General features: G+C 43.7%; 1 protein-coding gene across 1 annotated transcript in view; it reads left to right on the plus strand.

Moving 5' to 3' along the window:
• The window catches only part of AOX1 (aldehyde oxidase 1), a 69,409-nt gene extending 58,369 nt beyond the window's left edge, over positions 1-11,040 (plus strand). The window contains exons 28-35 of the mRNA XM_045847599.1: positions 1,786-1,914; positions 2,605-2,679; positions 4,589-4,641; positions 5,917-6,031; positions 7,637-7,702; positions 8,730-8,918; positions 9,396-9,563; positions 10,487-11,040. Coding sequence (XP_045703555.1) covers positions 1,786-1,914; positions 2,605-2,679; positions 4,589-4,641; positions 5,917-6,031; positions 7,637-7,702; positions 8,730-8,918; positions 9,396-9,563; positions 10,487-10,537 — 846 coding nt within the window. The 3' untranslated portion in view covers positions 10,538-11,040. The remainder of the gene's footprint in view (positions 1-1,785; positions 1,915-2,604; positions 2,680-4,588; positions 4,642-5,916; positions 6,032-7,636; positions 7,703-8,729; positions 8,919-9,395; positions 9,564-10,486) is intronic.
• Positions 11,041-14,055: the final 3,015 nt, after the last annotated feature.

Genomic DNA, 14,055 nt, shown 5'->3' on the forward strand with positions numbered 1-14,055 from the left:
GAGAGAAACTGTGAATGTACATTCTCTCTTCCAAAATAAAAAGGAGAGGAGACTTTTGCTGTGACCACTTAAACTGCTAAGCTATAAGCAGAACCTGGATAAACAAGCCAGTTTGTAACTGACCCTCTTAAAAGAATGTGGCAGAAGAGTCTCTGGTTGTCTTATTGCTAAGCAAGGCCGTGTGGTTATTTGCTGCTTTCCTTTAGGTATACTAACAAGTGAATTGCCTTTTGAAACCTTTGCTGGGCAAGTTCTGAGGTACTGTAGGAAGGACTCTAAACGATTGATACTATAAATCACATTTGATATTTCTAACCAAACTCTACCAGTTTCCTTTTGGCTCCTTAACTTTAGATTAACTTCTAGGTACTGTTTCTGTTTTGCTAATCATAGTAGTAATGATACAGGTTATAAAACATTTGTAAGAGACAAATAGTTCTTTTTTAGAGGGCCATACATGATTCCACCATTTAGCAATAATCACTGTTTTGGGTTCTTTCCCATCTTGACTCCCCCTACCCCCAAGTTGCTCATATGTTTATATAATTTTGTGTCCTGGGTTTTCACCTGTCCTTGCACAGACTGGGCACTTCCTCCTGTCATTCTTTGCACTTACGACTTATAACAGCTGCATACGGATAATACACAGTTCATTTAACCTTCCTCGATTGTTGAACATTTAAGTGAGTTTTTTTACATAAACCTGTGATCAATGAATACCTTTTTAGAATAAATTCTCAGAAATGGAATTACTGGCCATAGAGTATATCTTTTATCCCACAAATACCTTTATTAAACCAGTTACCACTTGATCATTGGACACACATTCCAAAATTGTTTTCTGGAAAGTAGCCATCATATTGCACCACTAACCAACACTGTATGTTATGGGTTGTTTTAATATTTCAGATAAGTCAACAGGTGAATCACAGTACCTCATTATTGCTTTAATTTGCATTTTTCTGATTAGAGAGATGTTGAATATCTGTTTTCTTTTATGTTGTCAGTCACTGGTCATATCTTTCCCCACTTTGGGGGCGAGATGTCAGTATTTCCTTGATCCTGCCACCAGACCTTTATGTCAAAGCTGCTGTATTTTCTGCGGACGATCTTCTGAAAGTCAGTGGTCTAGAAGGACTCCACATGACCATGTGCCTCTCACAGCCATGAACAAATTCTATTAAGCTACATAGCAGGAAAAAGGGGATTTTGGATCAGCTGAAGTCAGTTATATGATTTTGCTCCCCAGCGCTGGAAACGGAGGAAGAACAGAGCTGCCTGCTAAGTCCTTGTGTTGGCCAGCGGCGGCGGCACCGTCTGCTGTGACTGCATGCTGGTGCTGCTGGTGTTACAGGGTCACTGCTCTTTCTCGGAGGTGCTCTTTTCCCGGACCACCTCCAGGAATGTGGACAAGGCATCTCCTTTCTCACAGGGTTGTCTTTCCTAGCATCTTGCAGAGTGGAGTGTAGGAAAGGCCTCCAAGATGTTGATTTCACGATGACAAAGACATAAAGCATTTCTTTCTGCCTTGGCATGGGGCTTTGTTTTCTCTTCCTCATGCTGTTGCACATCAGACAGTCAAAGCAAAAGAAAACGTGCTCAGGGCTTGGGGTCCAGACTGGCTGCAGGGTTTTTATAGAGGAAACTTTTGCAGCTGAAAGAATGTTATGGTCCTGCCCACTGGGCATGTAAGGACTTCACACAGAAGCTACAGTGAGCACGTGCATAGGTCTCTGACTAACCAAAGTATTTGGGGGGAAAAAAACCCTCTCTTCTAAAACCCAGGTGGCTAGTCGTGAATTAGGGGTGCCACTGTCAGATGTCCACCTGCGCGGAACAAGCACAGAAACCGTCCCTAACACAAACATCTCCGGAGGTTCTTTGGTGGCGGATCTCAATGGGTTGGCGATAAAGGTAAGAATCACTGCGGTGGTGTCCACAGCATTAACCCCGTCAGGACCAGCACACGGGAGGTGCTCAGAAGATGTTGAAAATCAATCCAGCTCACATCTCCTGCCCATGCCCTCTCAGTGGAAACTGCCCTTCCCCACTCTCCAGCGCAGCCAGCGGCGTAGCAGCGGGCACTCCCCTGAGCTGGAAATGCCACCGCTCACGCTCCCTCCGTCATGACATTTCACTGGTTAGCAAGCCACTGCAATTCTGTGCAAAAACTTCTCTGTGGAAAGAGACCTTCCACTCCCACGTTCTGATAACATGGCTGTTCCATTCAGGCTCACACCCCCTGCCAGGGCCGTGCAGGCTCTTGTCTCCACCCTAGTTCCTTTGCCTTTCACCCTGATTTCACGCTGCCAGAGTGAGCTTTCCCACAAGATAAATGTGCCCATAGCTGTGTTTTAAAACAGTGGCTGCTGGTTTGCCAACAGTTTTTCTGTGAAGTCCTAACCGGCTAGCGTGGCCCCCACCCTGGGCAGCCACGTGTCAGCCTCCCCCGTGAGCCCTGTCACATCACCTCCCACAGGAGGGCCTCTTCTCCGTGTTCCTGGGGCCTCTCAAATAAGCCGAGAATGGCACACGTCCTGTGGCTTTGATATTGATGTTTGCATGAAATTATGATCAGAATTTTAACTAAAAAATAATCCCTAGGATGCTTGTCAAACTCTCCGGAAGCGCCTTGAGCCCATCATCAGCAAGAATCCTCGAGGCACTTGGAAGGACTGGGTGAGATCTCTTTGTGTTTTGTGTTAGAGTAAAGGCGGCAGGGGGTGGGGGGAGTGCAAGAGATGCATGTGAATGAACCATCAACAGAAAGGGCACTTTAATAGGCTCTGCAGCGGCATAGGGACAAGCAGAGACCCTTCGGTGTTCGGTGCTCGGCATATGGAAATCGCATCATCGTCTGATGGGAGAAAATCCTGTGTTGGAGAAAAAGATGTTTGTTGCTCCAGAACTCTTTTTAAAAAATGTTTTAATATATTTGTTTTTTATTTTAAATATCTTTACTGAGGTATCACTGACATGCGGTAAACTGCACATATTTTAATGTACAATTTGATGAGTTTTGATATATGTGTACATACATGCAACCATCACCACAGTTAATGAACATATCCATCACCCCCAAAAGATTCCTGATGTTCCTTCGGAATCATCCCCACTTCTCCCTCCCTCCCGTGCCCACCCCACCATCCCCAAACACATGGATCTGCTTTTTGTTACTAACAGATTAATTTGCTTTGTCTAGTTTTATAAAAATGAAATCATACAGTATAAATTTTTTACAACACAGTGATTTGACATTTATATAACTTTGAAGTGACGGCTCAATAAATCTAGTACCTATGTGACACCATACATACTCATAGTTATTACAACACTGTTGACTGTACTTCCTATCAGAATCTTTATTTTAAGCAAGAATTAATTCATGTTTCTCCCTGTAGAACCTATGTATTTTCTAGATAATAGCTGTACGTCTGTTTGTTCTCCTTCTTGGGGTTCTACTCTTCCTGAAATGGGAAGAAAACACTTCCCATTTCTTCTTTTATAAAACTAAAAACCACGTAAGCACTTATGTAGAAATAGAAAAGCAAGCCATTGGGTGTGTGTTCAGCCAATAGTTGGAATGGAAAGGAAATACTCAACCGCTTCCTTTGAGCTACTTATGATGTCGCTGGAAGAGAAAACTAGCAAGTTTTTGGAGTGATGAGTTCTGAAGTTCCCGATGATACGGAACGGATGGCAGTAAAGGCTGAGAGTGTGTGCCATGCTGCCTCGTCTAGAATGTCACATGAAAAACATTGGTCTGGAGGAAATAACATCTGGGAAGTATTACTTAGAAATGGTTCCTTCTAGTCCATAGAGTTAGGACTCATTCTGTAATTCATATTTATGGGATCTTTCAATCCTTTGGGGGCACATTTATTCCTGCTATCTGCCCTGTGCTGCATGGGCCCAGGATGGCTGAGAAAGTCTGGCTGGAGAAACACCATCTCCCAGCCGTGCGATGCAGCGCGAGGGGGCCAGTCCTCCACCATGGCGGACGGAAGCTGCCACTCAGCCCACTTTCTTCTCTAATGAATGCACTTCACATATTTCCTCTCTCAGACTCGAGGGCTTGGACCTAACCCCCATTTTTTCACTATTAGTTAACTGTGTGCACTGCACAGTCAGGAGAAACTTTTGTTTTAAATGGTACAATTTAGCAAAATATTTATTACCCCTTTCCTGTGACTATTATAGATACATGATGTAAAAATTAAACATCCAACTGCCCCCCATTGTTTCCAGAAATGTTTTATCTTAATAGGCTTAGTCTTTCCAGATAACTGAGCGACAGTCTGCAAAAGCAGACTGTGGGTTGCCCAGCATCGTCCAGGCGATGAGTGTGCATGCCAGGGCATCGCTTATCACAGCGGCGATACATTGAGCAAATGCTGTTATTACCATACCCAGTGAGCCACAAAGGCCCGTGGAGGTGGATAACACTGGAAGGAATAAATTGCTGTTGGTTCTTCCTAGTTATTACCACTGGTAGCTTTGTTTAGCATGTACTAAAGTTAAAATTGAAGTTGGAAGTGGTTCTTCCTCTAACATCCTTATTGTGTCACGTGGTACCCTTCTTTCACAGGCGCAGGCCGCCTTTGATGAAAGCATCAGTCTCTCAGCTACTGGATACTTCAGGTAAATGGTCCTTTCTGCCACAGGCTATGGGAAGTAGCAGTGGCACCTTGAGGAAGAGTTTCGCTTCTGTTTGCAATTTTGGAACCGATTGATTTTGTACCTTCTAGTGACCCACTGTTATAAAGAACATTTAGCTGTTGCTTAATCCAAATGTCCAGAAAGGCTTTTATTGGGAAATGATTAAGCACACAAATAAAAAATGGTTGAATCAGTGATTCAGGTTATACAGGGTAGTTCTAGGGGTTTCTACCCTGTAGAACCCTCTAGATATACACTCAGTGGGGTCAGGGCAGAGCACTAACAGGGACTCAGAGCAGTGGCTGACCTTTTATTGAAAACTCAGTGTATCCCTTACATTAGGAAACAAAGATTTAAAAATGCAAATCAAACACATAATAAGATAAATACCATTTATACTTTCTAGATTAGCAAAAGATAAGAAATTTGACAGTAAACAATATGTTAACAAGATGCAGAACAACTGGAACTCACTTATTTTGGGGAACAAAGTACCTACCTATTTGAACGGAGAGTGTCGGCCATCAGAGAGCAGGGCAACACAGGGTCTTACCTGCCTGGGCACTTGGCCTGTGCTCACGAGCGCCCCAGGGCACTGGCCCGCTGTCAGGAGGAAGCCCTGGGAACATTTTTAATGGCCACCTCCCGGCTGGGGGAGAGAGGAGAAAAGGGTAGAAAGTGCTGGCGACCTGCTGGCCTGTGCTTCTCTTTCGCCATGCCATCCACTCGGTGTCCTTGGAAATGAGTCGACCGGTGGCGATGTGGGACACGGGAGTAGTCTCGAAGCAGGAGACAGACAGCGAGGGGCCTGATCCCTCACACCTGGTGGCTGAGTCCTAGGGCCAGAAAGACAAATAAACAGGCCAGTATGAACCTTTGAAGCAGTGTTTTGTGTAACAAGCAGGTGGAATTCTCCAATCTGATGATACAGGATTACCTGCCCCAGCATTAGCCCAAAGCAATAGGATGGGTAATCATACTGTCAACAGTTAACTTCCAGGCATAAGGAGTCATTGATAGGAAGCCAGTGGATGTTTTTATCAGAGAAAACAAACTTAATAAGAAGGAAGTAATGCTGATTTATTCAGCACCTTCACTGCACATATTGTGTGCTGGCTCATCTCAGTACAAGTCTACTCCTCTGGTTTGCAGTGCACACACATGGGCACAGTTCCTAACGGGCCTGCTGAGTCATCACAGTCTGCAATTAGGAGACCATCACATAACCACACTTCTCAAGAATCCTCTTTTCTCCAGGGGTTACGAGTCATCCATGAACTGGGAGACAGGCGAAGGCCAAATGTTTGAATACTTTGTTTTTGGGGCCGCCTGTTCTGAGGTTGAAATAGACTGCCTGACAGGAGCTCACAAGGTCAGTACCGACGGGAGGGGGTTCAGGCTGTACTCTAGATCCTCCGAAACCCCACATACCCCGTCTCCCTGGGCGCCCCAGAAGCACCGTGTGTTTGGCCTGAAGGTAATTTCTATGTGTTACCAGAAGGAAATAGAAGCTCAGCCTTGGTGCTATGGTTGCTTCCATGGAAAACAACCAGCGGCCTCTCCTCCTTATTTCCCTGGCCCTTTTAAATAGTGTAGGGAGAGAAATCACTTCCAGGAAGAAATGCAGCCTAAAGGGGGCTTCCATGTAGACTATTGGGACAACTGGGTATGGTGACCACGTTTGTGAAGTGCCATCACGTGACATTCTTGAAGGATTTCATAAGTATCTATAATCCGCTAACAAGACAGAAGCCACAGTCCACAGTCTTTATAACCTAATGTTGGAGTGGCAGACTGTTGCTTCTGCCATATCCTACTGGTCACGTAAACCAACCCTGGTCAAGTGCAGGAGGCAACTACATAAGGCTTCATCCTTATGATACCTGGATGTGGGGTCATTGTGGGCCATCTCACAGGCTGGCAACCACAACTTAAAATGGCTCTTTGCAGCCCCATCAAAACACAATGACAAGCAGTAGTCAGTCCACAGTCTTGAACGCAAAATCTTTAGTAACTGCAGACTCGAGCACCTCCCCTCCCTTCCCCTCCCCTCCCTTCCCCTTCAGCTGAGGCCACTTGTGTCATGGAAGACCAGTCGTACTACCTAGTGTCAAAGAGAACTTTATACTTCATTGTGTCTTTTAATAAGAAGGCAGGTTTCTGAAGTTTTATTATAGTAGAACATTCTGGATCACTATCTAATTTTCCTAAGAAATATGTCAGATGAAAGTCGTTTATCAAATAAGGACACTTTTGACTTTCCTTTGCTCCATCGATAATTAGAAGTGGAATCTGTTATGATTCTACTATTATGAGACCGTGGTGTCATGTAAAAGAAGGTGTGGACTTGCTGGAGAGCAGAGGCATTCCCACCAGCCTGGCTGGGCCCACCACACTCCTCTTCATTTGTACGTTACCAGAGAATTTTTAGTGTCCAGGTCTCAATGTTAGATTTATTCTCTCTTGTGCTCTAAAAATTGAAAAATCTAGAGCAGATGACAATTGAAAGACTTTTTTTTGGCTGATGCACCCTGAGTTCTGTGACTCAGTAAACATCAAGCAGCCAGTTGGACTTTGGATGTTGGATTGTGTGGTCGCCACAAAGTTTTGCAACAAGGATCACGAGAGCCATGGACGTTTTCTGTTTCCTGTGTCATATCTTATGTCTGTTGTAGTGGATTAAACTCGGTGTATGTTACATCACTCAGCTGGAATCAGAGTCAAGTAAATATTTTTCTCTCCTGTTGTTTCCAATAAAAACAATCAGTGCTTAAGCTGGTTAAGAGTGTTTGTAAAACTCTGAAATTTATACATAATAAACTATGCGACATAAGATATTGCCTCTCTCTGCTGAAATATAATGTGGCCCAAGGAGAGGTTCTATATCAATGCCACCCTGGCAGGAACTATTTCTCAGTTTTCTTTTCCTAAGTTGTGTGTTCACCACAGTAAACACTTTTACTTTTTCTCTTACTAGAACATCAGAACAGACATTGTCATGGATATTGGCCACAGTATAAATCCAGCCATTGACATAGGCCAGGTATGTGTGCCTGATTTGCCTCCCTTCCCACTTGTAACAGCCAAAACTGCTATGGGGATCTTTGGGGAAAACACTCCATCTCACTTATTCATCACCTTACTTTTCTACTCCTGTAGAAAAGTCGGAATCTTTCTATGCAGGCCAGCCATGGAACTCACATCTTTTGCTGTTTAAAAGAGTGAAGGAAACACAGGTGTCTTAGGTAGCATTTGAAGAAACGTGCAGCCTGTGACTGGGGAGCTTGACTGGGGGGACTAAGCTGGAGGGGACAGACTGAGCCCCAAACATCTAGGAGAGAAGATGTAGCGCTAAGTGCTAAGCCTTGGGCATGTGAGGGTCTTTAGCTTCAAGGAGTTTGAAATTGGGATAATAAACATCAAATAACTGCAGCAGTAGTGACTGGATAGGTAGCCTTGTTTGCCCACAGGCTTTTTTAATTTAAATTTGAAGTGAATGACAGGATTGAAAAATCACAAGCTGTTTTACATAAATATTCAGAGGTCTAGACACCAAAGAACTGGAGCATTTCAAAGCTGCTCGGGAAGCTTAGAGAGCACACAGTTCAAACCCTTTATGTTACAAGTGCGGAAACTGAGTCCAGAGACTCGAGGCCAGCCAGCTCGAGAGCGAGGGTGTTGGGACGGGATGATGGTTCTACGCAGGGCCCTGAGAGCCGTTCCTAGTGTGCTGGGGGCTGTGGACGCATCCGTCCGAGGCAGAGGCATCTGGAAGAAAAAAGGAGGACATTGGAGCTACGGGCTTTCCGAGGCCTCTTCTAGGACCCTTGACATTTTAACATCAAGCTGCGAATTCAACTCAAGGCCTTTGACTTTGAACTTAACATTCATTAGATGTTTAGAAATGCTTTTGGGTAAACTTTTAAGTAAACTTTCAGAGACATCGTCCAAGACATGCTGAAAACCCTCTTACACCCTCTTAAAAATTCAGACAAACAGCATGAAGCTGATGCTACTGTTGACTATATTTTCTCACACATGAAAATTCTAATTTTTTTTCTTTGCCTCAGATCGAAGGTGCATTTGTTCAAGGCATGGGACTTTATACAATCGAGGAGCTGAGTTACTCTCCTCAGGGTGTCCTATACACTTGCGGTCCGGACCAGTATAAAATCCCCACCATCTGTGACATCCCCACAGAGTTCCACATTTCTTTGTTGCCTCCATCTCAAAACTTGAACACTCTGTATTCATCTAAGGTAAGTTATGCTCTCTGAACAAATGCATGTTTATGTGATACTCGTGCAGGGCGGGAAGGGCTACATTCCTCTTTTGGTGGTTTGTGGTTTTTACAAGGACTGTAGAAGAGAAGGCCTTATTCAACATTTTAACTATAAAATAATTTAACAATATTATAAAAAAATTTTTTAAATACTCTAAAGCTTGGAGCCTAACACAAACTACTGTGGCCATCAGGTTGCATCAGACTTTTTTTTCCTGGCAATAATCATTTGCATGCCTGTATCTCCTTTTTACATTTAGGATCATTTCCTTAGACTAGAGTCCTAAGATTGGGAATATTGTGTTTAAATAGTAAATTTAAAGGAATAAGTTACATACATAATATTTAATATTTTATCTGTGCACATATAGACTTATAGAAGCACATATGCATGTGTATACTCCGGGAGGGCGTGCAGAGAGAATCATAATCTCGTTCATTTGTTCCCCTCCAGGGTATGGGCGAGTCTGGGATCTTCCTGGGGAGCTCGGTGTTTTTCGCCATCCACGATGCCGTGAGTGCAGCCCGGCGGGAGCGAGGCCTGTTGGGGCCGTTGAAGCTCAATAGTCCACTGACCCCAGAGAAGATCAGAATGGCCTGTGAAGATAAGTTCACAAAAATGGTATGTTCTGCTCATAAAGTTATGAATTTTTGGCCCCTGGCCTTGTGGTCAAGTTTGATTAATCCACCATGGTGGTTTTCCATGGAAGAAAAGGTGACAAGAATCCCGAGGGCATTGGAGCAAAAGAGCAGAGTGACCCTCAAGTTGCCTTTTCCCATCTGCCTGGCCCTGCCCGGTCTGCAGTGGGGTCTGTTCTATTGCACTTGAAAAAAAGGAGGTTTATTTTTGTGTCATCAGTTCTTCGTTCCTCCCTTGTTTGGTTTTCTCCCCAGGACACATTGGTCCTCAGTAGAAGTTCAGGCACTGTGTCCTGAGACAAAGACAGGGGCCGCTCCAGCAGTCTTGCTCAGGCCGCCCCCTGCACCGGTGCGCGTGCGCAGTTCCGGATTTGAGATGCGCACAGGCAAAGGGCCCTTCCGCAGCCCCCAGGACGGGAAACCCGCTTATGTCCACACCCTGCTAGGCAAACATCTCAGCTCTCCGTGGTCATTTTCAGTGGCAGGAACTTTAAATATGGAGGGAATTCATGTTGTTCCCAGGGACCGCTCTGACAATAAACAAGTTATTTCTTGATTATTTCTATATTGAAGGGAGAGCGCCCCATACCTCCTCTCAGCTTGGCTCTTTGGGGCACCCTGTATGTCCTTTCCTAACCCCACGAATCACCTCTTCACTCGGAGAAACGCAAACGGCTTCCACTTTTCATGCGTCCCTCTTCTCCAGGGTGTGAAGGCTCTCGTAGCTGCTCCACCGCACCCGACCCCAGTCCTCTCCCGGACTCCTTCCCGTTCCTCGTGTTGTCATTGCCAGGCCTCTTCTCTGTCCTGGTCGGCCTCTGCGTGGTTTTTATCTTATGTTCTGCTGTTTTTCACCTGTTGCAAATGTTTCCCAAATGCAAACATAAATTTGTCCTTTTCTTCTAGATTCCAAGAGACAAACCTGGATCCTATGTTCCTTGGAATATTCCCATATGAGTCAAGTGCAAACTTCTGGAGGAAATCGGGTGACTCTTCCAGTACGGCAGTCCATCCGGTTTCTGTGCTCTCAGATGCTAGGCCTGAAAGACAGATTTTCACAGTTCAGAAATCATTTCACAGAGTATTGCTTTTGTATGATGCTGATTTTAAATGTTCCATTTAGATTTTGATAGATATGCTTAAGCAATTTAGAAATCATATTTTAAATGCATAAACACTAACTGGTTTCCTCTGGAAGATATTCGCCATTACCCTGTCCCATAAACCTATCCAGCTGAATGGAAGAGAAGACTTGTATGTGATTCACAGTTGGCTTGTCTCCACCAATAGAAATCATATTGTCTAGTGAAAAGCAACTTTCTAAATAATTTTATTAGTAATGTGAGCTTTAAAGGGTATTCACTTTTTACTATATATGCTTTTCTATATTTTAGTTTTCAAAAATATGCATTAGCTTTGTAATTTAAAACAAATTAATAAACAAATGCAGTTAACACTTAGAAATGTGCCTGAATTCATTACGTCTATATGGTTATCTCCATTTCACTGACTAAAGAAGGTCTTTGTTGCTGACTGTAAGAAATTATATGCCAGTGGGTAAGCCCTTGGGCAGGGAGAAGTATGTGTTGTGTAAGAATGAGATTGAGATTCCAAACTGATTTAAGGGAGGAGGAAACTGGAGTTAGCAGAGGAAGGTGGGGTCCTCAGAGCACAGAGAGACAGGATTTGATCGGAAGAACACACTCGAGCAGGCACCAGTCACCCCTGCCCCACGTTGCCCTCCATCCAGCTGTCCGTCCTCCAGCTGGAGCACCTGGGCAATCTCCCAGGTGGACACAGCAGCAGGTACTTCTGTAGGGCTTCACAACTTTCTGCCAATTACTTTAGCGTAATGTCTATTCTTAGAAGTCAAATGAAGTTTTCTTTGTAAACAGAAGAAAAATAAGTTTTCCATTTTGTTATTTCTAAATTTATGTAGAGAAAGAAACCATGGTAGAAAGCAGGTGTTCAAGTGGCCAGTGTGTGAGCTGGCAATTTGCCCAATGACTGTGACAAACCCATATCAGTTTGTATTTGTAGTTTTCCAGGGAGGAAGGGAGACAGCCAGCGAATGAGAGCGGGAGAGCTTGTACGGGAGAGAGAATCTACTTGCAAAAGGTATTAGGATTCCTAGATGGCAAGTACTTCATTGTATTGATGCCTTCAGACTACATTTTGTAACTGTATTTGTATTCACCTAAGTGTTAGGCATCAGCTGCTCTCTATTACAGTTTTCTTTGTCTCTTCCTCCCCACTGTCTTTTTGAATCATCACCAACACGACACAAAAACACAAGTGTAAAAACCTTCAGGTCATTTGCAAATAATAATAAAATTTGGACCTGCAAGAATAGAAGGGAAATCATCCCAGAAAGCTAGGAATAAATTTTAGTTAGTTTACATTTTAACATGTTTCTCCTTTAAGCAAAGATTCTTAAATCACTAAAAAGAATGGGCAAAATAATTTTCTGGTCCCACTTTTGTTTCCAGTTCTTGAGATTTCACTAAAACATAATCCAGGAATGGAATGTGCTCCTGGCTTTTCACTGTCTTTGACGCTGAGCCTGAGGGCAACCTTGTATCAGTGTTTTCAGCACCGCTGGCAAAGAGGAAGTCCAGGCTGACACTGAGCTGTCTGTGCAAAGTAATGGAGGCCCAGCACAGTTATATAATGTACCCAAGTTCGCTCAGCTAGCATGCATGATAGGAACCTTGCTCTTCATCTGTCTGCTCCCAAAGCTGCATTCTTTCCTCTGGGCCCTGTTCTCCTAAGAAGGTAGCAAGTCTCATAGATTCTTTTCACTAACAGGAAGTGGCTGTGGGTCGTGCTGGTGTTTCCCAGGGGGTGTGGAAATGACGTTACTTCTCTACTGTTGCCAAGGTGTTGTTTTCTTAACTTGGCAAATGTGAGTAAAGAACAAAGAACATGTTTTGCAGGTAGCAGTGAGAATTAAAACCCTCTAATTCAACTGTGCAAACTCAAGATTTAACTATTTTTTACTAAGTTTATAACTATTCAATATTTCATAGCCTTTTATTATTCACCCAAAACCACTGTTGTGAGGGATGCAAATTCTTGCTGGTTTATCTTCTGAAACAAAGCCAAACATTTGTCCTGCTGAAATAAAAACCAAATACAATACAGTGTTACATAATTTTATAATCTCAAAAAGTGATGTTTGATCAACTCAGGCAAACAAGATCAACAGACACATCCTAAATGACTTTTAACCCTTCAGAAAGACTGGGCCAAAGGAAAGTGGCCTCACTCCACAGAACCATTTCCTCTGCACAAGTCACTAAGAGGGATTCAGATCCTAAAATAGTTGTATTGTTCTACCTGAAGGAAAACTCTCTCCTTTGTTTGGGAAAGCAAAGCAAGTATGACACTAGAAACTGCAATCTTTCTTGCATGTGCATACCTTTTTCTTCTATCACACTTCATTGCAAAGGTTTTGATTTGGTTCTGTGCACAAAGACATGGAAAGGGGATAACTCACACTGTCTCGGTTCCTATAATAAAATGAGAAAAACAAGGCTGCATAGTCTATGTTTGGTCTGTGTAAATAAGCATGCTGCTAATTTTAGCCAGAAAAAAATACTTCTGTGACTTGGATATTTGAATTTGGCATGCCATGTAACAGTCTTTAATCAAGACTATGTATGCTGAGTATCCCCCATACTAAGTTATAAACTCTTTGGGGCTAAGGATTATGTCTTGTTCCAAAACTACCTCCCACACAGGAAGGAACTGGTGTGCGATGAAGACTGCTGGCAGACCACTGGGCCAGGGGCCAGGGGCAGGGAGCGTCGCGGGCCCATTCGTCCTTTTGGCCCCGTGAAGCCCCTCACACCATCAGAGTATGGTATGTGAGTCTCAGGCTGGGTTTGTATGGAGTTTTTAACTCATGTACTGAAGATGCATTAGTTAAAAATGTCCCAAAGTGAATGAAACAATAGATAACCCTCCCACATTAGAACAGGAAATGAGAAGTAGAAAAGCTGGAGCTGTCTTTATGGACAGAAGACCTTATAATAAATCCCTACAATTTAATTTTTTTCACCTAGTGGTAGCAGAATGAAGGAGAGAACAAAATAAAAGCAGACAATGTCTCAATGTCTGTGGTCTTGGTTGACTCTAAGCTATGCCCTTGAAGTCCAGCCCTGGGCTGACTGAGGACTTCCTCTCCCAGCTACCTCAATGGAATCTCTTCCCAGAAAGCTTCTCCTGGCATCTTCAATGTGAATAAATCACAGCACTTCCAGCTGGAATCTGACACACTTGTGCTGCCTTTAGCTGTTCCAATCAGACTTTCTACCCCTCAGCTTTCAGGCTGGATCCTCTGTGTCCTTTCTTCCCGGAAAGAATTGCTGATGGCCATAGCACCCAGTGCTGGTCCATCACCCCCAGGTATGGTGATGAGTATCTATGCTCACCTAGGAAACCAGAGAGCAATTAATGGCAACCTTGGGTGG

This window comes from Phyllostomus hastatus, unplaced genomic scaffold (genome assembly GCF_019186645.2).
Source record: "Phyllostomus hastatus isolate PE091 unplaced genomic scaffold, TTU_PhHast_1.1 phas_contig_57, whole genome shotgun sequence".
Taxonomy (NCBI): Eukaryota; Metazoa; Chordata; class Mammalia; order Chiroptera; family Phyllostomidae; genus Phyllostomus; species Phyllostomus hastatus.